The 25,706-nt window shown below is 40.3% G+C and overlaps 1 protein-coding gene across 1 annotated transcript in view; it reads right to left on the bottom strand.

Moving 5' to 3' along the window:
- SLC13A1 (solute carrier family 13 member 1) overlaps window positions 1-25,706 on the bottom strand; it is a 47,934-nt gene that overhangs the window by 6,927 nt on the left and 15,301 nt on the right. Inside the window, exons 4-12 of the mRNA XM_024109104.3 lie at window positions 23,361-23,548; window positions 23,197-23,254; window positions 23,061-23,109; window positions 21,091-21,251; window positions 15,850-15,969; window positions 9,765-9,863; window positions 9,569-9,670; window positions 3,513-3,616; window positions 1,244-1,353 (exon numbers count right to left, since the gene is read on the bottom strand). Of these exons, the coding sequence (XP_023964872.1) occupies window positions 1,244-1,353; window positions 3,513-3,616; window positions 9,569-9,670; window positions 9,765-9,863; window positions 15,850-15,969; window positions 21,091-21,251; window positions 23,061-23,109; window positions 23,197-23,254; window positions 23,361-23,548 (991 nt within the window). The remainder of the gene's footprint in view (window positions 1-1,243; window positions 1,354-3,512; window positions 3,617-9,568; window positions 9,671-9,764; window positions 9,864-15,849; window positions 15,970-21,090; window positions 21,252-23,060; window positions 23,110-23,196; window positions 23,255-23,360; window positions 23,549-25,706) is intronic.

Below are 25,706 nucleotides of genomic sequence, written 5' to 3'. Positions count from 1 at the left end.
GCAGGGGATGGATCACTTGGTGATTGCCTGTTCTGTTCATTCCCTCTGGGGCACCTGGCATTGGCCGCTGTCAGAAGACAGGATACTGGGCTAGACGAACCTTGGTCTGACCCAATATGGCCGTTCTTATGTTCTTATGTTACTTGACAACCTTTAGGGCCAAATCTTGCTCACCTTAGTTATGGGATAAAACAGTGGTGCTCTACATGGGAGCTCCACCCAGGCAGAATAAAGCTGGAAGAATTTTTTTGGCAAATAGTTTATTCACTGAAAAATGCAGTTTTGGGCAACCTGACACTATCTGTGAATTTGTTTTCACTGGATAGTTTCAACTGAGAAACCTTTAAATTTTGGGGGCTGGAGTCAGAGCTCTCATAACTTTTAGCCTGGTGGTTGGGGCACTCAGCCAGGCTCAGTTCTCCTCACTACCTGATGTTGAGAAGAGATTTAAACTCAGCTCTAGCCTATACTATAGGGAGATTGCCTTAGACACTGGGATGGGTACCTCTCAGTATCTCCAGTTGAAGCTGTTCTACTGTGAATAATTAACTAACCAACCAGTGGAGGACTTGAACTTGGGGCTCTCTCATCCTAGATGAGTACCCTAACATCCACATAGTTCCAGAGTCTGTCTCACTCACAGTTTCTTGCCAAACCTAGGATGTGGGAGACCAAAATTTAAATCTGCTTTCAGGAGTGTTATTTGTTTGTATAGTTTCTAGTACAATGGAATTCTAAATCCCTCTTTGGATCCCTAACATCTACCACAGTAATAATAACAAGTAATACAAACTGCGACAGGATTAAAAGATTTTGAAATGACTTCACTGACCGAAATATTTGTATTTTTTCTCCAATTCATTGCTTGCCTTTAGATTTTTTTTTTCAACAGCAGAAAAATACAAACTGTTCAGATAACAAAGGATTTGGATTAACTGGGAGTCATTTATATACAGTGAAATTCAGCAAGTAAGTCTTTATGTCAAACTTCTGTGCACAAAGACTTAGATGCTGCTAGCTTCAGGCATATAATTTATGAAGTCTCTTAATTGAGGCTTGGATCTGTTTTTTTAGTGTTCTATCTGAATATTCTTGCATCTTCTCTGCATTTCCATGTTCCAGGTTTAATTGTTAGCAAGACACACTGGTAAAATGACAGAATAACCTTGAATATGCCGGTAGTCTGTGTTTTTCTCAGCACAGGTCATGTTAATTGTTCAGAATCTTGTAGAAATTGCATTACCTCACAGCCCTCCGCCAGTGCAAAACCTCCACCAACAAGAATCGTTATCTCCCAGGGCATGCATGACTGAAATTCCTTCCAAGTAATCAGAGGAGTGTAATCAAAAATAGCTAGGGGGAAAAAAAAGTTTTAAAAAGACTTCTCGATATAACTTCTCTCAAGATATGCAAGTGAAATATTTAAAGGCAAATCTTTATCATCAAATTAAGAAGGCTTTTCTTCTGATCATCTTGAACTTCCTGGGGAAGACTCTTTGCAGCTCTGAATTGTCATTACATCATTGACTTCAGTGGAGCCATGATACTTCATACCAGCTGAGAAGCTGCCCCTTTATGAAAGATAGCTATTGATGGGACTAATGCAGCAAGATGGCTACTCTATTTAAATAGATTGCAATGTAAATTCTGGGCTTCACTGAGGGCAGGTCTTCACTTAGGGGGGCAGGGGTCGATTTAAGATACGCAAATTCAGCTACGCGAATAGCGTAGCTGAATTCGACATATCGGAGCCGACTTACCCCGCTGTGAGGACGGCGGCAAAATCGACCTCCGCGGCTCCCCGTCGACGGCGCTTACTCCCACCTCCACTGGTGGAGTAAGAGCGTCGATTCGGGGATCGATTGTCGCGTCCCAACGAGACGCGATAATTCGATCCCTGAGAGATCGATTTCTACCCACCAATTCAGGCGGGTAGTGTAGACCTAGCCTGAGACACATTTACGGTCTAATCTTGTATTCCTTGTTCATCTAAAAAATTCACTGATTTCAGTAGGAGTTTTGAGTATATACAGAATTCAAGCTCAGGTCATATTCTAATCTAGGTAAATTACTTTCTAAGACAAGAGAAAGGAATGAAAATAGACTCATTCACCATTTTATATTTTCCTAAGGTTAATCTAAATAAGAGCTAAAAATATTTTGTTAAAAAACAAACCCTAGTGTCTGATCCAAAGCCCACTGAAGTCAATACAAAGGTTTCCACTGAATTCAATGGGCTTTGGATCATGTGACTACTTACAGTGAACTTCTGCTGCCCTTACATTGAGTCTGTTCTTACTCTGCAAGTACTACCACTTGCTTTCCTTGGCAAGGAATTAATTTCCTGCTAAGGTACTACTCATTGTGATGGTGGCAGAATTAGTCCCCTAGTGAGAAAATAAACCCCCCCGCAAAAAATCCCACACTTGTTACCTAGAAAAACGTATATATATATATATATACACAATTCTGATTCTCATTAATGCTATAGACACTTTACACAACTCTACCACTGTAAGGGGACCTTAAAGCAAGTGTAAGTTTCAAGGCCCCTTTCCATTTATGCCCCTTTTAAAACCTCTTTCCAAAGCCAAAGCTATTTAAAGCCACCTTATTGTAAATGAGAATCCGGCCCATATATGCACATATCAGTGAACCCTTTTTTTGAACACATGTAGCTAGTTTATGTACCATAGCAACAATAATATGTAAAGTAACATTCTGTGTAACATGTACTTTGAGTTAATCTGGATTTGTGTGAGTGAAACTGAACAAAATCTGGGCCAAAGAATTTTAACAATTAAATGTACTCCTCGCCATTTATCCAGCTATTTTTAATTTGTTCTATTTGGTCTTCACTCAGTTTGGACACTGAAATGAAGCTCAGTATCACTTTCTCGTCATAGGTCAACTTTTCTTTCTGAAGGCTTGTCTCCACTAGCAGGGAGATTGACACTGCTGCAATCGATGCAACGGTTGTCAATTTACCGGGTCTAGTGAAGACACGCTAAATCGACATCAGAGTGCTCGCCAGTCAACTCTGGTATTCCAGCTCCCCGAGAAGAGTAAGGGAAGTTGACCAGATTGCGTCTCCCATCAATGCAGCACAGTGAAGACACCGAGGTAAGTCAACCTACACTATGTCAACTCCAGATACATTATTCACATAGATAAAGTAGCATAATTTATGTTGAATTACACCGGTAGTGAAGTTGAGCCCTAGATCTCAGGCGCTAACTCAACACTCTTGTGTTCTGGTTTCCAGCACTGCAGGGAGATGTTTAAATGGGAACAAAAACTATTTGAATTGATATCATGAACATTTTTCTATTGCTATCAGGTTTTTCTAACAACCTCTATCCCCTATCCACTTTTCTTTTTATTTAACAAAATCTACTGTACCTGTTGGGCTTAAATACCTGATAGAGTTCCTAGAACAAACACTGAATTATATTCACATAAGGTCACTACAATCCTTGCTCTAGCAAAGGTCCAATAAAAATATACCCAACTGTTTTCTCCATTTGAAGTCCTAGACAAAGTTTTTGCTGGAATAATGAAGAAGAGGAGGCCAATTATTAAGGCAGCTGTTGAATCTGTAGCAAAACCTGGGTATCTAAGGAGAGATTAAATGTATTTTTAGTAAACAAAGAATAAAGGATATACAGCTCCAGGAAAAATAATATTCTGTAGAAATATTATACAAGAAGAATATTATAAATACTAAACCTTTTGATCTGCATGTGACTGTACAGTAATTTGTCGCATTCTATCAAGTTTATAAATCTGCAGTTATATGGTACTTAAAGGTTCCCATTTTCACAACAACAACAAAAAAGGCCAGATTCTTGGGTGTAATATAGTTGCTTTGCACTTCTCCCAGTGGTAGAATCTAGCAATAGAGCCAATGTAACTCGTCCCAGGAAGATCATTCCTGCCCAAAGTGGGATCCTCTCATGATCTAGAGATGACATGGAGCCTTTTATGGCAACCTCTCTCTGCTGCCACCGTAGGAGGCATAACCATAGAGTCTGGGGTGCCCCTATGCTGCACTGATCTCTTGGTGCATTTTCAGCTCCTTGGAACTGTTTGAAAGTGGTGCAAATTAGAGTAGCCCTTACGCTGCTCTGTTTACTACTGGGGATCAGCTCAGCACAGAGCAGGCCCTGGATCAGAGGAATGAAAAGGTGAGCTTTATGCCACCTTAATACACAAATACTCACCCAATTTATGCTGTGTGCTTCTCAGGCATAGGCAAGGATCTAGTCCATTGTGTCCAATTCTGCACTTCTTACTCAGCCAAAACTCCCATTAAGTAGAATGAGAATTTTGCTTGAGCAAGAAGGATCCAAGCCAATGTCTTGTTAGTATTTATTTATTTTTTTTGCAAAGGACCCCTGGGATCTCCTTATTTTTGGATTGATACAGAGTATTTTTCCTTCCAGCATCATGCCACATTTCCACATATTTTTGGTTCTATCCTGGTTTAATATGTTCCAGGAATAATTTGACCCTTAGGTTTTACATTATGTTAGCTATTTCCTTGCAATAAACCATCACACTTTGTTACACTTTATAACATTGTATAATCCAACAGGGCAACCTAGGATATCCTAAATCTATTAACAATGCTGAGTGAAACTCAAAGATATTTTAATATGAATATTGCACTGAAACCACCTCATAGTTCTTCTAAAACTAATTTTGTCTCACAAACTCTCATGTGAAAGGAACATTGCTAGCTAGCTTCTTAAGGATGTAAAAAGAGGAATGGTCTGGGAGTGTGCCTTAAAGTATTTTTGTTCTGTTGTCTGCTGCCACGGAAAAGATTTGTTTTTGCTGGCTATCATTTTTAGAAATATTTGGGACACATTAATGCCCCTGCTACTGCAATACCCTTATGGCTGCATGTACAATACTCATGTGACAATATTGCTCAACCTTCCCACTTCATCAGTTCCTAGTATAGCCACATGCTCCCTGGTATTCCAAGCAGACATGTATAGGAGGATCCTATTCTGTACTCTGGTATGAACTCACTGGGAGTTGTACTGGAATTTGTAGGATTTGGCTTGTAATGATATAATGCCTGCAACTACTATGTCTAGGCAGCAGACACATCTGTGAACAATATTGAGGTTACAGAATTAGATTTTCTGATGCAATTCCATTATTCCTGGAAACTCTGCTCTTGGGACAATACTGCATACACAGAAATGGATTCAAAAGGAGAACAATACCTGAACTGGAATTAAAAAATGGCAGCTGTCACTGCTGTTTGGCATGATGGGCACGGGTGTCTCTCTAACTGTAGTTTTCCAAAGACCACTGTGTATTGAAATATATGATTTTTAAGCACCTATTTGCCTGACTTGTGATACATGGATACAAAATATGTATCAGCATGAGGTGCTATAAAATTAATTGCCCCATATATCAGCTAGGTGCTGTCCTGTAAGGAAATCTCACAATGGGCTGAATTGAAGCAATCCTGGGAAATAGGCCCAGTGGCAACCTAATGTGAATGATTCTATTCAGATTCTTGTCCCACATTCATCACCGTGTAGCTGAACACCTTCCAGAAGTGCATGTAGATGGCCTACTATTAGAATTGAATAAAAAAATATAATCAATATATGTCATCCTTGCACGCACTCCACCGTACATTATTATATTAAAATTAAAGTAATTCAACCCCCTGAACAAATTCTTAACTCCCTTCTGAAACTGCAATGTACAAAACTTGGTCAAAACTGTATTTCTGATAAATCTGAGGAGGACTGTAAGAATAAGAATATAACTGCTCATTTTTATGGAAATTATTATACAGTCAATTAATTATAACAAGAAGCATACTGAATTGAGGAACATGTTGTTTCTTATGCTTTCATTGTAAAGCAGTACAGGCTTCGTATTTCAACAGGTTAGGTCAGCTATCATATAATACAACATGATTTAGCCTAATGTGAAATGAGACATGTTTGCAGTCTATTCCAAATGAAAACATTAAAGGACATCCACAAGTAACACATGTGTGCAGTACCTGTGAATAGTATAGCTACACTCCACTCATCTCTTTTTAAGATCAAGATAGTTTGATAAACAATAAACAGAGAAGATAATATAGGAACATATCAGTGTGTGCACCTTTAAAAAGTTGTTTACAATTGCTTTTTTAGTATTGGGGTAGGTCATTAAGTGGTGCTATATGAACATTAAATGCTATTTTAAAGCAGGTAGGCATGTTCAAGTCAGCTTGATTGCTTGATTGGTTGATTGCTTGATTAGCTCAGCACTTTAAAATCTTCTTTAAAAAGATGTTGCTTCATGAAAGAGCAAGCTCTTCTATTGTTGCGGTTGGGAGAGATTTTTTTTGAATTTTTGCTATTGTTTGAGGAAATAGGTTTAAAAGATAAAAAACAATTTTAAAATTCCAAGATGCGTTATACTGATCATTATAAACTGATGATCTTTCTTTGGGTGTCACAAAATAACTCTACTTAACACCAGGGCCGGCTCCAGGGTTTTGGCCGCCCCAAGCAGCCAAAACAAAAAAAAAACAAACAAAAAAACCCCCCCCAATCGCGATCTAAAAAAAGCCGCGATCGCGATCTGCGGCGGCAATTCGGCGGGAGGTCCTTCACTCCCAGGCGGAGTGAGGGACCGTCCACCGAATTGCCGCCGAATACCTGGAACTGCCGCCCCTGTCCGGAACAGCCGCCCCAAGCACCTGCTTGAGAAGCTGGTGCCTGGAGCCGGCCCTGCTTAACACTTTACTTTTTCAAAGAGCTACAACCATTAACTAATTATTCCTTACGACACCCTCCCTGTGTAAGTTTTGGGAAACCAGGCAACTCCGTGTGTGTGTGTGTGTGTGTGTGTGTGTATTTATAGATACTAAGGAGAGAACTTACTATCCCAGCTGAGAAAGAGATATAGATCTGGGCGTCATTATAGATAGTACTTAAAGCTAGCAGAATGAATGAGGTTGCCCAAGGAGAGGAGATATATAGAGAGAAGAGTGGGGCCAAGGACAGGCCCCTGGGGAACAACAACAAACAGCTGGAGAGTTGAAGAGGAGGAGGAGCTACAAGAGGATATGCAGAAGAATTGGTTAGGAAGGTAGGAATAGAACCAGAAGAGGTGAGAGAATCATGAGCTTGGGGAGGAGAGTTTTCAGTATAACAAGTATTCAACATGTCAAAGGCAGCAGACAGACCAAGAAGGGTAAGAATGGAGTTGAGTTATTGATGAGGTGCCCAAGAAATTTAGAAGAGAAGAAGAGGAAGATGGGGTGGTACCCGGATAAGCAAGTGGGGTCAAGACAGACTTTTTGAGAAAGTGAGATGAAGGGCGATGGAAAGGGAGGAGTTGAGGAGGTCAGGAGACAGAACAGGATTGAAGGACATACAAATGAGAGGAGGTTGGACACTTTAGCACCAGAGATCATGCTAAAGGAGGAGAAAATAGCAGGCTGTGGGAAATGGGGCAGAGAGAAGGGGATTGTTTCACACTGGCTCACATTGAATTTTTTTTTTTTTTGCAGAAGTCAGTCAGAAATTGCAGGTTGAGGAGGGATTTGAAAGCAGAGGATGCACTTGTATGGCGGAATCATGCATAGCTAGTCTCTGGATTTTCTCAAGAGTCATTCAGGGGCACACAAGCAGCAACAGAGAAAGAAGATGCAAGGAGTGAGCCAAGCCTGGGCATGTGAGGGATAAATACGGCTGTTTGAGAGAAGTGCAAAAAAAAAGCTGAGAATGGATGAGAAGATAGAGTTGTGTGTGAAAACTATGGCGTTGATGTAAGAGTGAGGTAGGACAGGGAGGAGTGGATGAAGGACATCAGAGAAATGGGTGATAAAGAGTTATAGGACATTTTAATGTAGGCTACCAGATGGATTCCTTCCAAGCCCAGAAATAACCAAAAGATGCACTATTTGGTGGCTGCATTATGGTCTGCATGAAGTTACTGATATTTATTATTTTATGACACACACGAGTGTGCTAGTTGCTTCACAGAAAAACTCCAAAAGGACAGATCCTTGCCCCCAACATCTTAGAATCTAAATGGAAGACATAACCAGCAAAAAGAAAAACAAGGTGGTTAACACCCCTCCAGTCAGAGGGAGAAAAGGAATGGAGGGGAGGGCAACACAGCTCAGGGGAGTTGTTAGTGGATTATAGATTGTTGTAATAAAACATAAACAGCCCCCTCCCCAACTGGAAAGGTGTTAACAGGCCACTTCTCCTTGAATGGTCCCTTGAAATATGTGTTAACTACAGGTGCTAAACAATTTGTTCCACCTTATTTTCAGCTTTGACATTCTGTGGCCAGGTCTACATTACAGACCTATATCGTTATAACTATGTCGCTTAGAGTGTGAAAAATTCATACCCTGGAGTGACATAATTATACTGACCCTACCCCTCTGTGTAGACAGCGCTGTGATGACAGGAGATCTTCTACCATCGACATAGCTGCCACTTCTCAGGGAAGTGGATTAATTATGCCAACAGGAAAGACTTCATTTAAGCACTACAGCGGTGCACTTGCAGTATTTTAAGTGTAGGCCTGCCCTGAGTTACTTTCCCAGATCAGAAGAAGAACACTGTGTAAGCTTGAAAGCTTGTCTCTCTCACCAACAGAAGTTGGTCCAGTAAAAGATATTACCCCACGAACCTTGACTTTCTAATATCCTGGGATTGACATGGCTAAAACAACACTGCATACAGGCAAAAAGGAAGGGGAAGGTAAGAAAGGGGCACAGGTTATGTACATGTGATTAGGTGGTTATTCCATTTAGGTAACACACCAGTCATGATGGTTCAAGATGTTTGTTTTCTGTTTTGACTGAAACAAGGTGGTGCTTTCAATTGAATTCCTAGTAGGTGGTTGTCTACATCACATCTGGCACCACTGTTTGGAGTTTCAGCAGAGAGGCTAAGGACTGAAAAGACATGGAAATTGAAATATCTTTTCCTCCGGAGGTATTTCCTCCAGATTCAATTGGAGGCACACTGGAGAGGGTGGGAACAGTCTGGAGAAACTTGCCGTACTTGTTTGGTTTGGTCATCTCATTGGTTATTCACCAAACCACATCCCCTCTCTTCATTCGAATCCACCCTAAAACCGCATTTCTCTACATTGCTGATAAGCAGCGAGTTAATATAAACAAAGAACATTTTTACATACTCAAAAGAACCACCACTCATAACTAACCTCATTTCTCAGATAACTACATAATCCCCACCCCCATCCATCCCCTTACTCATTCTCACTCATTGGGCATGTCTAAAATTAGACTGAAGTGCCTCAAATGTCCACAATGTCCTTGAATTTGTTCTGTAAAATTAGTACATTTTAGTACTACTACATTTTCAATATTGTACAAAGAAATAATATTGCTGCCTGTGCTGTACCCATTTTGTAGATAAACAAAGATTTTCAGTGCTATCAGTCTACAATCTTTCACAAGTACTAAAGTTCACTTTAAATCTAGGAGAAAATGCAAACATTTAATTAAATACAATACAGTCATTGTTGGTATTTCAGCTGTTTTACTTACTGAGGAAAAAGAGAAGACCATCCAGGGATGAATCCAGGTTCTCTTGTAAACCACAATAGGGCCATTAAAATGAACAGGACAAGGGTAATGATTTCTGGGTAGCTGGAGCAAAAGCACAATTTGTTAGTGTCTGGTTTCCTTACATTTAAATCAGTGCTTGTTTTGAAATGGCCTGGTGTTTTTCAGTCTGTGTTACCTTATTGGTCCAAGCTTTGTGTACTCCTCTTTAATCACCTGTGCTGAGGCCTGTTCTCTGGCTGTTTTTTCCTTGCCACATCGGAACATTTCTTTGAAACTGGAATGTAAGTTAACAATAATGGAGTGTTACTCTTACAGGATAGTCACAGATCCCAGCCTTTCCAGCTAAGTGTACCAATTTACTAGGCTAAGATTTCAGTTCTACCAGCCAGTGCTCATTATCTCCTGTTTAATTGTGCACACTCTGAACTTTACAATACTGATTTGGAGTAAACTGACCAGGCTGGAGCCTACACAAGTGAATGGGAGCTTGGCAGAGGCAGCAGCAAAATATAGCCCAACATTCAGGCTTGTCATTAAGGTAGAGGAGGCAACCTACAGCCCTGGGCTTTTCAAGGATGCAGTATGGTCTAGTGGCTAAGGCACAGGCCTAGGAAATGAAGAATCCTGGGATCTATTCCTATCATGTCCTGTCCCTTTAAATATTTGAGCACTCTGCAGTGTAAACCTCACTTTCGTGTTAGTTTCAGTTTTGCAAGCACAGCAGACAGTTGTCTTTCTATAAGTTCCCTCTGTGTCTGTGACTCTCTCCTTCTCTGCTGGGTCCAGAAATATAACATTGGCAACACAGGATTTATATCCCATGAGTGTCCAGTGCGCCCATTACCTGAACAACAAAAAGAAAGAGTAAGCAGATAATACTGTGAAAAGGGGACAAAGTTCACCTGGAAGCACAGGGTGACAGACTGCTGTTTTTGCTTCTGGGAACCAGTTATCTACAGAGGGGGAAGTAGGCAATTAGAAGCAGAATAAAGGAAGAGGTTTCTGCTGTTGCTGCTGTTGGAGCTGTTCAAACAAGACAGTGAAGTAGAAGCAAGCAGCCATCTTTGTTGACCAGGTGCAAGCCTGCACTACAGGGTCTATACCCAGCAGAGGGAGCCCAAATGCAGCCAAAGGAAGAATTCTGAATTTTGCAGTGTAAGCACACAGCCAGCAGAGGGTGATCCAGAGCAGATAGTGTACAATTAAGAAAAAGAAAAGAGAGAATTTCCCTATGGAAGAGATGTCCAGGAGGTGTGAAGTTCAACAGGAGAGCAGTAAAATGGCATCTTTTATGGGCAATGTTGGTGAATAATGGGTGGTGTATCTCAAACATTCTGAGCAATGTGTAACCTGCAACACCATTCCAGATGGACAAAGAATTTCAACCTTGCTGACAGTGATGGGTCTGAAGCTTACACTGCTGTGTCTCCAGCTATGCCCAGAACTGCCAGGATATTTTTCTCCTGTCCCATCGATGATAGCTAAATGATAGTGGTTTCATTAGTGACATCAGGGAAGTGGAGAGTTTGTTGCCGCTCTCAGGAAGTTGTCAGAGCATTGTCAGTTTGGAGACACATTAAGTGATGCCCTGCATGACCAGTTAGTCTCTGGGTTAAAAACAATGACCACATTGGAATGAAGTTACTGGCTGTAACAGAGGTTACATTCAGAAAGGCTGTTGATGTAGCAATTGCAATGGAAACCACAGAGAAGGATTCTCTGCAATTTAATGTGCACTGAAAAGTTCATCTCGCGAATCTGCAAGACAGAGGGCCACAGAAACATAAGACATTTCCATGTGGCAGTTTGCACAAGCTGTGCCTGCTGAAAAGGACTGCTGGGCACACCAGCTCATTTGCAGAAGAAAGGACACATCAGCATGATGTTGCACAGTTCAACAACCAGTAACAGAGTAAACATACATAAAATACACCTGTGACAACTGAACCTAAGAAAAGATGGAAGTTGGGAATTCATAATGTGGAAAAAGACAAGAGCTGTAGTGATGCTGATCAAGACCTAGCACTGCATGTGTTATCAGAAGATGGAGTCACAGATGGGATCTGGGTCACACCCTTGATTGAAGGAGTTCCTACAAGAATTCAGCTTAATACTGGGGAGCTGCTGTGTCATTGATTTCTGCATCCACCTATCACCAGACTTTGTCACAAGTTCCACAAGAAGGAACCTCCTTGGTTTTGAAATGTTAGTCCTAAAAGGGATACCAGAAAAATGTTAGTCCTAAAAGGGATACTCCAGGTAAAAGTTCAACTAGAGGGACTATCAGTTGTTCAATCACATACAAGGGTAAAACAAAAGTATCCATCATTATTTAGCAGATCTTGGCTTGAAATGCTCAAGGTGAATTGAACCAAGATCAGGGCGATCACGAAAGCACTTCAAAATCTTCAAGAAATACTGGACAGACACTTCAAGCTCTGTTTCAAAATCTTTGGACAGAGCAACTTGTCAGTGAAGCTCACTGTTAAGACTGACAGCCAATCATAATATTGCAACCCCAGAGTTATGTCTTATGCTCTCAAGCCTCTGGTAGAAGCTGATTTGGACTGATTAGTGAACATTGGAGTCTTGTTATTGGTTTCACACAGAGTGGGTTACATCTCTTGTACCAGTGTTCAAGAAGGAGGCTCAGTCCAAATTTGTGGAGATCTCAAAGTGATGCTGAGGCCAGTTTTACATGCCGACCAGTATCCTCTTACTGAAGATGTGTTTGCTACTCTTAGTGGTGGACAGTGTTGCAGTAAATTGGATTTGCTCAGAGATTGATCCAGCATCTCACAAATATCTCAAATTCAACACACAAAAAGACTTATTTATTGCAACTGGTTGCCGTTTGGTATCACATTGGCACCTCCTCTGTTCTAGAAAGCCATGGATGAGATTCTGAAGGGACTGAATGGAGTTCAGTGCTATTTGGATGACATCCATGTTACAGGAAAGGATCACGAGGATCATCTTTGAAATTTGGATGCCTTTAACATTTGGAAGACCATGGACTAAGATTATGTTGAGACAAATGTGAGTTTTTCAAACCTTCAGTTGAATACCTTGGACATGTAATTGGTGCCATGGGCTTAAGGAAATTGCCAGAAAAAGCACACCATCTTCAGGCATCATCAACAGAGAACATTTCACAGTTATATTCATTCTTAGACCTGCTTAAGTACTATGGTGAATTTCTGACTAATCTGGCAACAGTATTGGCATCTTTACATGAACTGTCAGATGCCCAGAAAAAAGGGAAATGGACTAAAAGGGTGAGTGTGCATTTAAGGAAGCAAAGAAACTGTTGACATCCGCTGAAGTTCTTATGCATTTTGATACTTCACTACTATTGCAGTTGGCTTTCGATACTTCACCATATGGTGTGGGTGCAGTACTTTCCCACATTTTTCCTAATGGCATGAAGAAACCAGCTGCCCTTGCATCATGAACATTTACTACTCCTGAGAACTATGCGCAACTAGAGCAAGAAGCTCTCAGCATTATCTTCAGAATTCAGAAGTTCCATAACTATCAATATGATAGATATTTTACCTTGCTGATGGATCATCACCCATTACTTTCAATTTTTGGACTGAAACATGGAATTCCATCATTAGCTGCTGCTCATATGCAACAATGGGCATTACGTCTTTCAGCTCACTCCTATGCTATTCAATTCTGTAAAGAGACTCAGCACTGCAATGCCAATAAGCTGTCACTCCTGTCATGCCCAAGCTCTCATCAACTCAAAGGAACTTCAGATGAAGTATTCTATCTCAATTTGAGGGATAGGTTACTCATCACTAGCACAGACATCCATAAAGAAACTGCTAAGGATAATGTGTTTTTGCTTATGACGGGAATGGTACTATATGGTATGGCACTGGATCAACATAATCCCCAGTTTACACAATTCGTATCACATCAATCTGAATTATCTGTGAGTCATAGTTGCATCTTATGGGGAATGTGAGTAAATGTTCCAAAATCACTTCAGGGTAAGATTTTGGAAGCTCTTCATGAAGGTGATTTTGGCATTGTACGGATGAAGACCATAGCCTAGAGTCATGTCTGGTGGCTGGGGACTGACAAAGCTATTGAGAGGAATGTAAAGTGCTGTACTATGTGTCAGCAAATTCAGCATGATCCTGACCCATCTTGTCTACCGCCTTGGTCATGGCCTCAGACTCCTTGAATACATATTCATGTGGACTTTGCTGGACCTTTAGAAGATTACATGTTCAAAATGGCCAGAAGTTTTCAGAATGACTTCTACAACAGTTACTAAGACCATTGGACATATTTGTACTTTGTTTAGCAAGTTTGGTTTACTGGTACAGTTGGTGAGTGACATTGGACCTCAATTCTGTTCTGAAGAATTTCACAGGTTCCTAGCTTCAAATGAAATTCAGCACATATGCTCTGCTCCATATTACCCTGCTACAAATCAACTAGCAGAATGCGTTATGTAAACACTTAAGCATGCCTTAAAAGCTAACAAATCTATTTTGAGTCATCAGCAGAAATTAGACAATTTCTAGCTTCTCTCCAGGAACCCTCCACATGCTACTACCCAGGAGTCACCTACAACTCTTTTCTTGAAGCAGTATTTGCATACCTGTTGGAACCTGCTACGTCCTGAAATGTCTTCATGTGTAGCCAAATCCCAAACTATGCAAATTGATCAATCATATGAGACTCGTCATCGTTCTTTTCAAGTTGGGGACTTAATATAGAATTGCAACTACAGTTGGAGAACTTGTAAAATGCACAGGACCTGATTTGTTCATGGTAGAACTATCCAATGGTATTTTATGGAAAAAACATGGACCAGTTTCAGTCTTGATGAGTACCAGAGTCCAGGGATGTTCCAGTAAGTCTATCTGTTCCTCTAATTGAACCTCCTTCTCTTGCAACTCTTAGTTTCAATGACTTGTTGGGAAAAAATGTGGTACCCAATCCAGTTGATTCCATACTAGATGCAGTTGATTCCTAACCACTGACTGTTCCTGTTATTCAGAACTCTGCTGGACCACCATCACCACATTGTCCCAAGAGCATACAAAAACCAGTTAAATTGTTTAGTTAATGAGTTGCTATTCCAGCGCAGAATAATCCCTTGCATTTTAAGAGTCTGCTGTAGTCCGCCCACAATTCTTAGTTAAGTTATATAGTGTTTATTTTTAGCTATGTAAACGATAATGTATGTCTTCGCTGAATCAGACTCTCTCCTGTTAATACATTGCCTTCTTTTCTAATGGGAAAGTTTTTACTGTGTAACTAGCCAGCACATTAATCAGAGTGTTCTGTAGCATCTTTCACAGGGGACAAGATTAGCAATTTTGGCTTTCAGTCCACACTCTTGAGGTGAGCCACTCCACAGTGTTAATAAGAACACTGTCAAAATGGCCTAGAAAAATGAAATGTTAACATTTCAAACTATCAGTGGAGTGAGAAGGAAATTTAAGATGCTTCTATTTAAAATTAAATATAAAGGGCCTAATTTTCCACTGTCTTCACCTTAAGCAGCCATTTACACCTGTGGAAAGCAAATGCTATGTGGGACGCATTTCACACTAAATTACCCTGGCTCCATTTTTCATACTTTTGAGCACCTACTTCATACAGCTGTAAATAAGTATCCAGAGTGCAAGGCAATGGAGAATTGGGCCCAAAGAACTGTCATTCTATCCAAAAACTTGAAGCACAAAACTCAGGGGTGAAGCAAACCCACCCAAAAAACACACACAGGAATATCTGTGAACAGGAACCATTGTATTTTTCTCTAAATATAATATGTCAGTCTGCTCATCAAATTTGTTAGATAAACATTGTTCAAACATAGAATCAAATGCTGGCCTCATTGAAATCAGCCAGGAAACTACTGTTATTTCAATAACATCAAGATTTGGACCACAAACTGTAAAATCTGAATTCTTCTCTCAGATACTCTCTACTAATGATGTGTATATATTCTATAAAAATGTACAACATATTTTACAAAATGGATCCTTGAATAAGTTTTCCCGTGGTGTCCTGTTGGACAGTCCAGAGAAGCCATAAGAACTGGTAGTGTGAATTCCTAGCACTTCCAGAGAACTCATTTGTGCTATTTGACAATGAAAGGACAATAAATTGTCACCATTCTACAGTGTGTGCATTAGATATAGATATGATGTTCTTTTTTATCTGTATAAAATATCTCATGCATTATCAACCTGTCATTTTACTATTTGCTTTTAACATTTACTCACTTGAAACCAAGGAAAAGCCACTGGAGCCAGACCCAGGAGAGCAACATAATAATAATAGTGATGGGGATGCAAAGTATAAACCAGGATCCAAAATTGATGCATTGGCAATCGGGGTAGCGTCTGAATGAAAATAAAATAGACTTACATTAGGCATTGCAAGAGGAATCAAACCATATATAAAATGCCATCAGGCTCTGCCGCACAGGAATACTCGGGAAAGGCTGCTGCTGTCAGCTGCCTCCAGTGGAGCGGGAATCTTTAGCCAGAGACTGTCAATGGCCTGCTCTCACCTCACTCTCTTATCCTGCCCCATGATGATAATGGCCATTAAAGTAACTGGGCTGCTAATACCTCTGTGTCTAACCCTCATGCCATGAGCACTGAATATCAGAGCAGCAACAGAATACCCCATTGCTCCCTGGATCAAAGAATTAAATATCTACTCTGTGGTAAAGGCTCCTCATGGCTCATGGGGATGGCGGTGGAGGAGGAAGGGCCATTAGGACTTTGGGGCAATGGAGGAAGAGAAGGAAGGGCCTTTCTCTGAGAAGGGGGTAGTAGTGGAGGAAGATAGGGCCTTAGGGCTCTAAGATGAGCAATGGAGATGGGAAAGAAAGAATTGGAGGGAAAAGGGCCAATGCACATTTAATAACAATGATAATTGCTCATAAAATGTCCAAGAACATTTGCTGGGTTGCAGCCTGTGGGAGAGGTGCGTGGAGCCCTGCGATCTGGTTGGGGCCCCATATAATCTGAACCCACCATGCTGGTTTGCAGATAAAAGGGCCACCCAGCCACACACACCCCCCACCTGCAGACATCTAAGGAAAGTAGAGTTGTTGTGGGATTTTCTGAAAGAAAAGGACTGGCTGTTGCAGGAGATGGAGACCAATTGGGGAAAGAGGTAAATGAGCAAATGTTGTGTTTAAACCTTTTCTCCTATAAACAACATTTTTTCCCTCTCAAGCTCTACCTACAGCCTTGAACTCCATATGGAGCAGATGCTATATTATGGGGGCAGTCTCTCCTCTCCTTGTTAGGGTCAGAGGGAAAGGAAATTGGGACGTTTAGTCAGAGACCCTAACAATTCTTTACACTTGAATCTTCTGTATTCCAATATTTTTAAAGGAAAGCCTCTGGTAATGTTCAAATAGGGGGCAGGGAGCATTTTCCAAAGTGCTGTGCAAGTTTATAATTAAAAATATATGTTTCTCTAATTTTAATTTCATTTAATTATAAGAGTAATAATAAAAAAAATAGATCCTGTCATTATAATGCCATCTGGGAGTGATCCAAAATGTCTGCCTCCTTCTTGAGATTAAAGTTCCAATCTTCAACTGTAACTAGTGCTGAGACAGCAATGTTTGAACTCATTGCTGTCATGGAACAGGAATTAAATTCAGACAAGAAAAGATAGCACATTATTATACATACTCTATTGACTACATGGCTGTTTGTTTCTTATTAAATGATTAAAAATACTCCCTTGAACATACCTCTTTCTTAGATAGTAGGCAAGTGACTTTACTGTTACAATTACTCAGTTTCACGATTTAGCCAATGTTTTGATATAGTACTTATCATCCTGGTACCTGATTTATGCTCACATTAGTTAGCAATTTTTGCCAGGAAGAACAAGCTCTTTACCTCTCTATACTACAGGGCAAGTTCTGCTCTCAGTTACTCATTTACTGGGGTCAGATTGCAGTGTAACTTTGGGGATATTTGAGGCTATACTTACGTAGTTCTAGTAACTTGAAGATTAAGATTACCTAATTATTAGCCCTCTGGCAAGTATTGTTCTGAAAGACTGTTGGACTCATTAGAATTTAAAAATTATTTAAATGCTAATTAATCTAATATGTTGACCTAAGTGGTGACACAGATGGGATTGTCCCGTTGATACAATCTTGCCTTTGAACAGAAATGGACTGGATGACCTGCTGTAATAGCTTTTTTCCATCTTTAATTTCTGTGATAAGCTGTAATATGCATCCTATATTAAAGTGACTTATACTCTCAGTATTGAAAACAAAATTCCCTTCCTTCAAGGACAGGCTATTACTTAGTAATGTGTTTTTATTATTTTTAGAACATTCTTAAGCATTTATATGATTAATTCTGGATAAGGCTTGACTCTTCCTTGTGGAGTTTATATACGGGTCAGAGTCAATTACCTGAATATGTTTGCAATAATCTAGGGAATTTTCAGTGGGCCCAACAGAAGGAAAACAGAGGGTCCCCTCTGTAGGATCATCCCTGTCCAGTTGTAGGGACAGGAGTCAACCTCCTCTGTGGCACCATCTCCAGCTGCCCCCTCCCTGGGACCAGGCATGTGTAGCTGGATAAGAAGTAATCTGGGGATAGCACATCATCCCAAGCCTGCAAAAAGTTAATGCAATTTAAGGCTGCATCACCCTTTCTGTGGCTTTCCTCTGCATTTGGTAATCTGCCTTAAAATGGGTCTTGGAAGAACCACCAGCTGAAAAACTTTCTTTACTTGCAAACTCAGTGCATTTCATATTGAAATCAGTGAGACACAATGAATATGAAACCCCATTATGCTATTTTAACTGCACTGTAACAAAGTGGCCAACTCTAGATGTAAGGCTCCTTTGCAGAATCATCCTGTTATCAGGTTTTTGAATTGTCCATGACAGTACAGTGCAAAGATCTGTAGGTCATACTAGTGGGGCAATTCAGTTAACTCCCAAGAGGATATAAATGGGTTCGGAGCCTCTCTTGGAGCAGAGGGAACTAGGCATTTGGACAAAAAAGAGTTTGCAGTGAAAACCCTGGGAACAGCCACGCTAAGGTTGAGGAGAAAAAAAGCTTGAGATTTATGATCAGTAAATGCCCTGAAGGATGTAAAACTGGATTATGTGTGTCTATACTGTGTTCTTAGGATGGATGGGGAACAATGCTGCTTACGCACACTTGAAAAGACTGTTAAAGTCAAGGGGGAGTTGGAAGATAGGCTTTGAGCCAGTTTCCTTCAACCTAACCCCCAGTGCCTTGGGGACCTCCTAGGCTGCTGGAAGAAACTGGTGCCTAGCAGAATCAGTTCAGTGATTTTTCATTAAATGTATGAGCACTTAGCTGTTCCTACAGATTTCTGAAAATTTGCAGGAACCCCTACAGACTTACAAAGGTCTTTCCTGCAGGTCTAAGTCTCGTTTAGCACAGCCCTGTGCATTAAGGGCTACACTGTGATCTCATAATCTACCCTGAGAAAGGGGCAGCATGTCATTGTGTTGCCCCACAAGCAGACTCTGTGTTATAATTTGGTCCCTGCTTTCCCCATTGCTCCATGGGAGACATAATCTGCACCAGACCTTTTCCTAGTGCAGTTTGCTTTCCACTTCCCCTCCTTCCCCCCCCCCCCCCCCGGTACTAGTTCAGCTGTGGTGGCCAGTGTATTGTGGGGTAAGAGCCAAGGCTCCACTCCCCACCTCTCCTCCCTGGTCACCGGCACAGGAAGGGTAGCAGCCCATCAGTGGCTGCTCTCCCCTCTGCATTGCTATGTGTGTTACAAGTAGCAAGCACGGGGGAATGAAAAGAATGTTCAAGCCTCCTTATTTCCCTGCCTGAGTATGCAGCAAGGGTCACACACTGGTTCTGAATGAGAAGGGTTTCAGATGTTTTAGTCAGATCTCATATTCCACACAGCTTACTTATACACACTTTCAGAGCCAGTACAATGCCAGGAGATCATTATTTAACAAACTCTTATTGTTAGAAAAATAGTACACATATGTGGAGTATGATTCATGCTGTTGGAACAAAGAAGAATGAAAGTCATATGTTCAGAGTGTCTCTGTGCCAAATCTACCTACCTACCCTCCTGCTTTGGCGCCAGAGCTGCTCATAAAACATTGTACAATTTTTTTCATGTATTTATTTTTAGTAATGGCAAACATATTCTTTCTCCAACTCTTCTTGAAAATGGTTGGACTTTTTTCCTCAAAATGTCCAAACTAAAAAAACACACATGTTTGGTCAGAGACCAGATCCAGAAAATTTCAGTCTTAAAAGATGAAAGTTTGAGAAAAGTTTTACGCAAATCAAAAAGGGGCTTTTAGATTAAAAGTCTTAGACTATTTATGACTTCCACTATGAGCTACAGATTTGATTTTACAATCTATTAAACAGGTTCTAGGGTTTGAAAACACTATCTTTAGACTGGTGCAAATGAGTGGAAAATCAGCTATAGGGCTGAATCCTCAGCTGTGAGCAAGAGCAGGAATTGGCTGTGAGCTACCTGGGATGAGCTGGGGACCAAACTACCCCCTAGTGCAAGTTAGAGTAGCCACAGGGCTGCGCTAAGTTATGCTAGTTGGCACAGGAGCACAAGAGTGCACTGCACTTTGGCTCCACTCCAACATGTTTCTTTCTTTCCCAGAGGCTGAGGAAGCAGGTGATTACCTCACAGCAGCAGAATGCTCAGTGTCCAGATATAAGACTGATTTTAAGTCCCATTCTGATGATGAAGAAGAGGAAACAGACCTTAGCTGGGGCCTTAGCTGTTTTGGTTTGTTTGTCTGGGTTTTTTTTAATCTAAATGATGGTATATTCCGTGCTGTAAAAGTTCAATTTTCAATGATGCCAGTTTTAACAAAACATAGGGGGCAGTCAGACATTATTCCTACTACTTAGAAATAACATTAGCCCATTAGCGACATTTGAGACACAAAGTGAAACTGACAAAATGATCACTGATATCACTCAAAGAGATGCCAAATAGTATCAGGAAGATTAAATGGTGCTGTCACAGCTGCTTTGGAATTAAAAGGCAATAAAAACTTAGCTCCAATTCTATTTAGCAATGAACAAAAGTCTCTTACGGCCAGATATTGTGCCATTGGTTACCAGTATTTACATTGAGTGGTACCTAACTCCTTGAATAAACCCATCTGTTTCAATGGGAGAATTCAAAGAATAAGGTATTATTCAATTTGAGAAGGATGACAGAATCTGGCTGTCATTTTGCATTTGTAGAATGAGTCCTTGCAATCTTTTCCAATGCAACTGAATGTACGCAAATCAGATATCATCATGGAATTTCATTGTATGTCTTATGGGAAAACAACAAAGTCATGATGTCAGTCGTGATGCCAGGCACTGCCAAGCCATAGTCTAAAACTCCAGACTATAACACACTTCGGGGAACCAGCTAAGAGTACAAAAAGTAGTATTTGGACTTCTGGGTAACAGGTATAGAAATAACTTGATATTTCTTACGTATTGAATTGCTCAGCAAAAATCAAATTTGTTGATGTTCCTGTGATTGTAGTCAGCCCTCCAATGGTAGAAGAATAAGCAATACACAAGCACATCACTTTGCACATCATCTGGTCTTTCTGGTTTCTGTATTTCCTTCTTGTCTCAGCTGGGGGCAGATTCTGCTCAATAAGAATACATATTGATTAATGTATGAGAAGGGTTCATCTGACATTATAAACTCTACATAAAAACCAGTGTCTTTAAGAAGCAATCAGCTTTCAGGATTTCCCAGCATTCCACAGGGCTGTTTCATTTGCTAGGAGTATTGTCATATGCAGCATTTGTTGGTGCCTAGGACTATGGTTAGGGCCCTACCAAATTTACGGTCCATTTTGGTCAACTTCACGGTAATAGGATTTTAAAAATAGTAAATTTCATGATTTCAGCTATTAAAATCTGAAATTTCATGGTGTAGTAATTGTAGGAGTCCTGACCCAAAAAGGAGCTCTGTGTGTGTGCAGGTTGCAAGGTTATTGTAGGTGGGGGTTGCGGTACTGCTACCCTTACTTCTGCACTGCTGCAGATGGTGGCGCGGCCTTCAGAGCTGGGCAGCTGGAGAGTGGCAGTTAGTGGCTAGGAACCCAGCTCTGAAGGCAGAGCCACTGCCAGCAGCAGTGCAGAGGGAAGGATTGTATGGTATTGCCACCCTTACTTCTGTGCTGCTGCCTACAGGGCTGGGCCCTCAGTTAGCAGCTGCCACTCTCTGGCCGTCCAGCTCTGAAGGCAGCAGTGCAGAAGTAAGGGTGGCATGGTATAGGGTATTGCCACTCTTCTGCGCTGCTGCTGGCGGAGCGCTGCCTTCAGAGCTGGGTGCTTGGCCAACAGCCGCTGCTCTCCAGCCACCCACCTCTGAAGGTATCAGTGCAGAAGAAAGGATGGCAATATCATGATCCCCCCCAAAATAATCTTGCAACCCCCATGCAACTCCCTTTTGGATCAGGACCCCCAATTTGAGAAACTCTGGTCTCCCCTGTGAAATCGGTATAGTAGAGGGTAAAAGCATACAAAAAGACCTGAATTCACAGGGGGAGACCAGATTTCATGGTCCATGACGTGTTTTTCATGCCCATGAATTTGGTAGGGCTCTAACTATGATGATAGAAATATTACAGAGAAGAGTTTTTCCCTAGTTTTTTTCAGTCTTTACACAAGTAAAATTCTCACTGAAATTAATAATCCAGAATGAGGATGAGTAATAACTGATTAATAACTTCAGGATTTGGCCCACACACATTTCAAATTCTGGGGAATCCTGACTGGATGGTCATGTGCACTATTTGCCTTTTGGTGGAAGGTACTAATTTAACTCCATTATGGGGGGAATTAAAATTCCTCCTTAAAACACACTTAGGTCCTTATTCTGTGCCTATTTAAGTCAATGGCAAAACTCCCATTGATTTCACTATTGCAAGAGATGGTTCAGCAGTGACTTCTGGAAGCTTTCTGCTCCATCTCAAGGCCCCAAACCTGCAAATACTTTACATATGTACTTATCTTTATGTGTGGGAGTAATCACACTGAAGTCAGTGGGACTACCCAAGTATGTCATATTAAGCAATGCATAGACATTTGCAGGGCTGGGGCTCAAATTTGTTCCCTAACCCAAGGTATTATATATCTCTGAACTGATTTGTCAATATTTGAAGTAGGTTGTAATATGATCCTTGAGGCAGTGACAGTGTTATGTAGCGCCAAGCACATTGTGAACATTCAAATAAATGAAATAACAATAAAATAATAAAAACTGCATGTCATATGTATTTAAATATCTATCTATATATGTGTGTACATATAAAAAATTAAACATTTAGATAACAGTGAGAGGTGCTATGTAAAAACTTAGATTTGATCGCTAGGTTAAAATTATGTTAATTAACATGTAGTAACTGCATGGGTTTTTTTTCTCAAAATAATCACAGCTTAAATACCTTTTCCTTTTCAATCTTGCACACAGTGTGACCCTCACCATTGGTGTATCTGGAAAAAAATTCCTTACTGTAATAAAAGAACTATTTTTCATAAACAGATTATTAAAATATGAATGATGAAATCCATAAATTGTACCCATTAACTTCTTTTGTTTTCTCTTTCCAGTCACTAGCTTCACATTCACTAACACTTTCTGTAAAATATTAGTGGAAATAGAAAGATAAATACTCCAATTTAGCTGGTCACTTTCAAACTGAAGAATGAGGGTGGATCGATATCAAGACTGTATCTATGCCTACCATCAAGTTCCAATGCCTCATTGGTGGATCCAGTTGCACAATTCATCTCTAAGGCATCGACTTCTGCTTCAGCACCCATGATCTGCTGAGCTACGGCCTCTACAATTGGCATCACCATGGCAGCAGTAGAGGTGTTGCTAAGCCACATAGACAAGAAGCCACAGCTAATCATGAAACCCAGCGTAAGCCTGAAATGAGAAATACTCCAGTCTATTACTGTTCCATTAACCTTTGCTATCAGCATCCAATTTAATACAAAAGGATAACTTTTTCAGCATAAAGATGGGACTATAAAAACCACCAGCGTTAAGAGCTGTTAATTTGATTGTGATTTTTTTAATATATAAAAGAAGAGTTATTCATACAAATCATATATACTGTAAAATTGTGTACAGATTAAATATATTATGCAATTAAAACAAGAGTAATGTTATTTACTTATGGTATCATTATCCATTTGGACAATACTTGATTCAAGATATCATGACACATCAGCCTGTTTCAAGTTCAAATGGACATCTACACATGCTGCAGTCACAGCTCTGATTGCAGTGCAGGCATACATAAAGTCAGCACTGATCCCTGGATGGTATTAGGGGTCACCTGCAACACATACCGTCTTTCAAAGGAAACATAAAACTGAGGTTAGATTGTATCAGCTGTTACTGATCCTTGGTCTGGCACTGATCTCACTTACAGTGGTTTTACACCGATGTAATTCTGTTGACTTCATTGGATTTACCACCACTGAAAGTACATCAGAAACTGATGCTCCAAGTCACTTTTTGAAACAGCATACCTGTTAAACCTAGCATCATGAACAAGTTTTAATTAGGAATTTATCATGTGTCTACCTACATTTTTCTCTGTAATTTTAAATTAATACAGCCTGCTTCACTTCCTGTACTAAATGGTTGTGTATTATTGAGTGCAGTTAAACAGTTGACATTTTTCACACCAAGAGATGGCAGCAGTTCAGCAGTGGGTTCATTGAAATGAACGAATATAATTTTTTGCAACCAGTTTGTAAAGGTTGCAAAGCACTTTGGAACTTTCCTAGATGAAAGGTGTTACATAAATTATAAGGATTACTCAACTCAGCAGGAGCAGATTTTAAAAAATATATATGCAAAATAATTAGAGTATTTTTTAAAAATTCAAAATTACTCCCATGGCATTTCTCTCCCTAATGACTAAAGGCAACATTTTCATTTAAAAATAGAAATCCATTTTCATGATGGAGACATAAAAAAGTGATTGGGCTAAATTCTGGCCCTGGACAAGTAGATGATCTCTCTGCTTGTATTTCTGCCCATTTTTAATAGCACTGATAATACAGAATTGTACTTTATTGACTGTAGAACTTGCTAATTTACCGTCTGATCCAGAACACTAGACTGACACTCATGGAACTCACAGGGCTTTGGATTAGATCTTCAGTTAGTCTCTTGTAGGAGTTGTGTAAGAAGTGGGTTTCCAGGACCAGTAGGAATTGGAATGAGGGAAGGGGAGTAGCTTTGAAGGCCAAAAGCTCTGGAAACAGATTTTTTTTATACTGGAAAAACATACAACCTTAACAGAGCTAGCAGCAACCTTAAGAAATAAAGAAAAAGAAGAACAGGAGTACTTGTGGCACCTTAGAGACTAACAAATTTATTAGAGCATAAGCTTTCGTGGACTACAGCCCACTTCTTCGGAAGACATTCACTGACAGCTGCTTTGAAACAATTTCTTATTGATGTTATATATTTGATGACATCAAATATTTGATGGTCGGATGTTCAAATGATCATTCAATACATTGGAAAATTAACCTATTCCCAGTAGCTTCAGAGATTAAGAGCTGATGATTCACTGATCTAAAAAATAACAGAGCATGTCCTAATCTAGTCAACCTCAATTTTTCCTAATCTATTCCACCCACAGTATTTCAAGTGACACTATGTATGAAATCTTGGATGACGGCTTCATTTATAACCAACAATAAAGCTAATATCTTTTTGCCATACAACAATGAGAGGAGACTCCTGTTTGCCTTACTCACACAATTCATCCCTGTGGGCTACATCCTCTGCTGCAAGTGAAATACAGTGCAATTGGTGGTAAGGCAAAGGTTGCTCTATACTATCTCTGTGTTTGTTTACTGATCTTGGGGCCAACAAGGGAGTGGCCCAGGCACTAGTGTAATTTAGAGTAGCCTCAAGGCTATTCTAAGGTATGCCATACTACGCTGTTCATGGCCCTCAGGGGCCTTTCTGGATGCCAAGAAAAAACAAAGTACAGTGCAGCTTGGCCAGACCTGAGGATGGAGCCTACTGTCTGTCCATTCTGTTGAATTCTTGAATG

The sequence above is a fragment of the Chrysemys picta genome, chromosome 1 (genome assembly GCF_011386835.1).
Source record: "Chrysemys picta bellii isolate R12L10 chromosome 1, ASM1138683v2, whole genome shotgun sequence".
Taxonomy (NCBI): domain Eukaryota; kingdom Metazoa; phylum Chordata; order Testudines; family Emydidae; genus Chrysemys; species Chrysemys picta.
The sequence above is the reverse complement of the archived record's forward strand: the minus strand, read 5'-3'. Positions and strand labels throughout refer to the sequence as shown.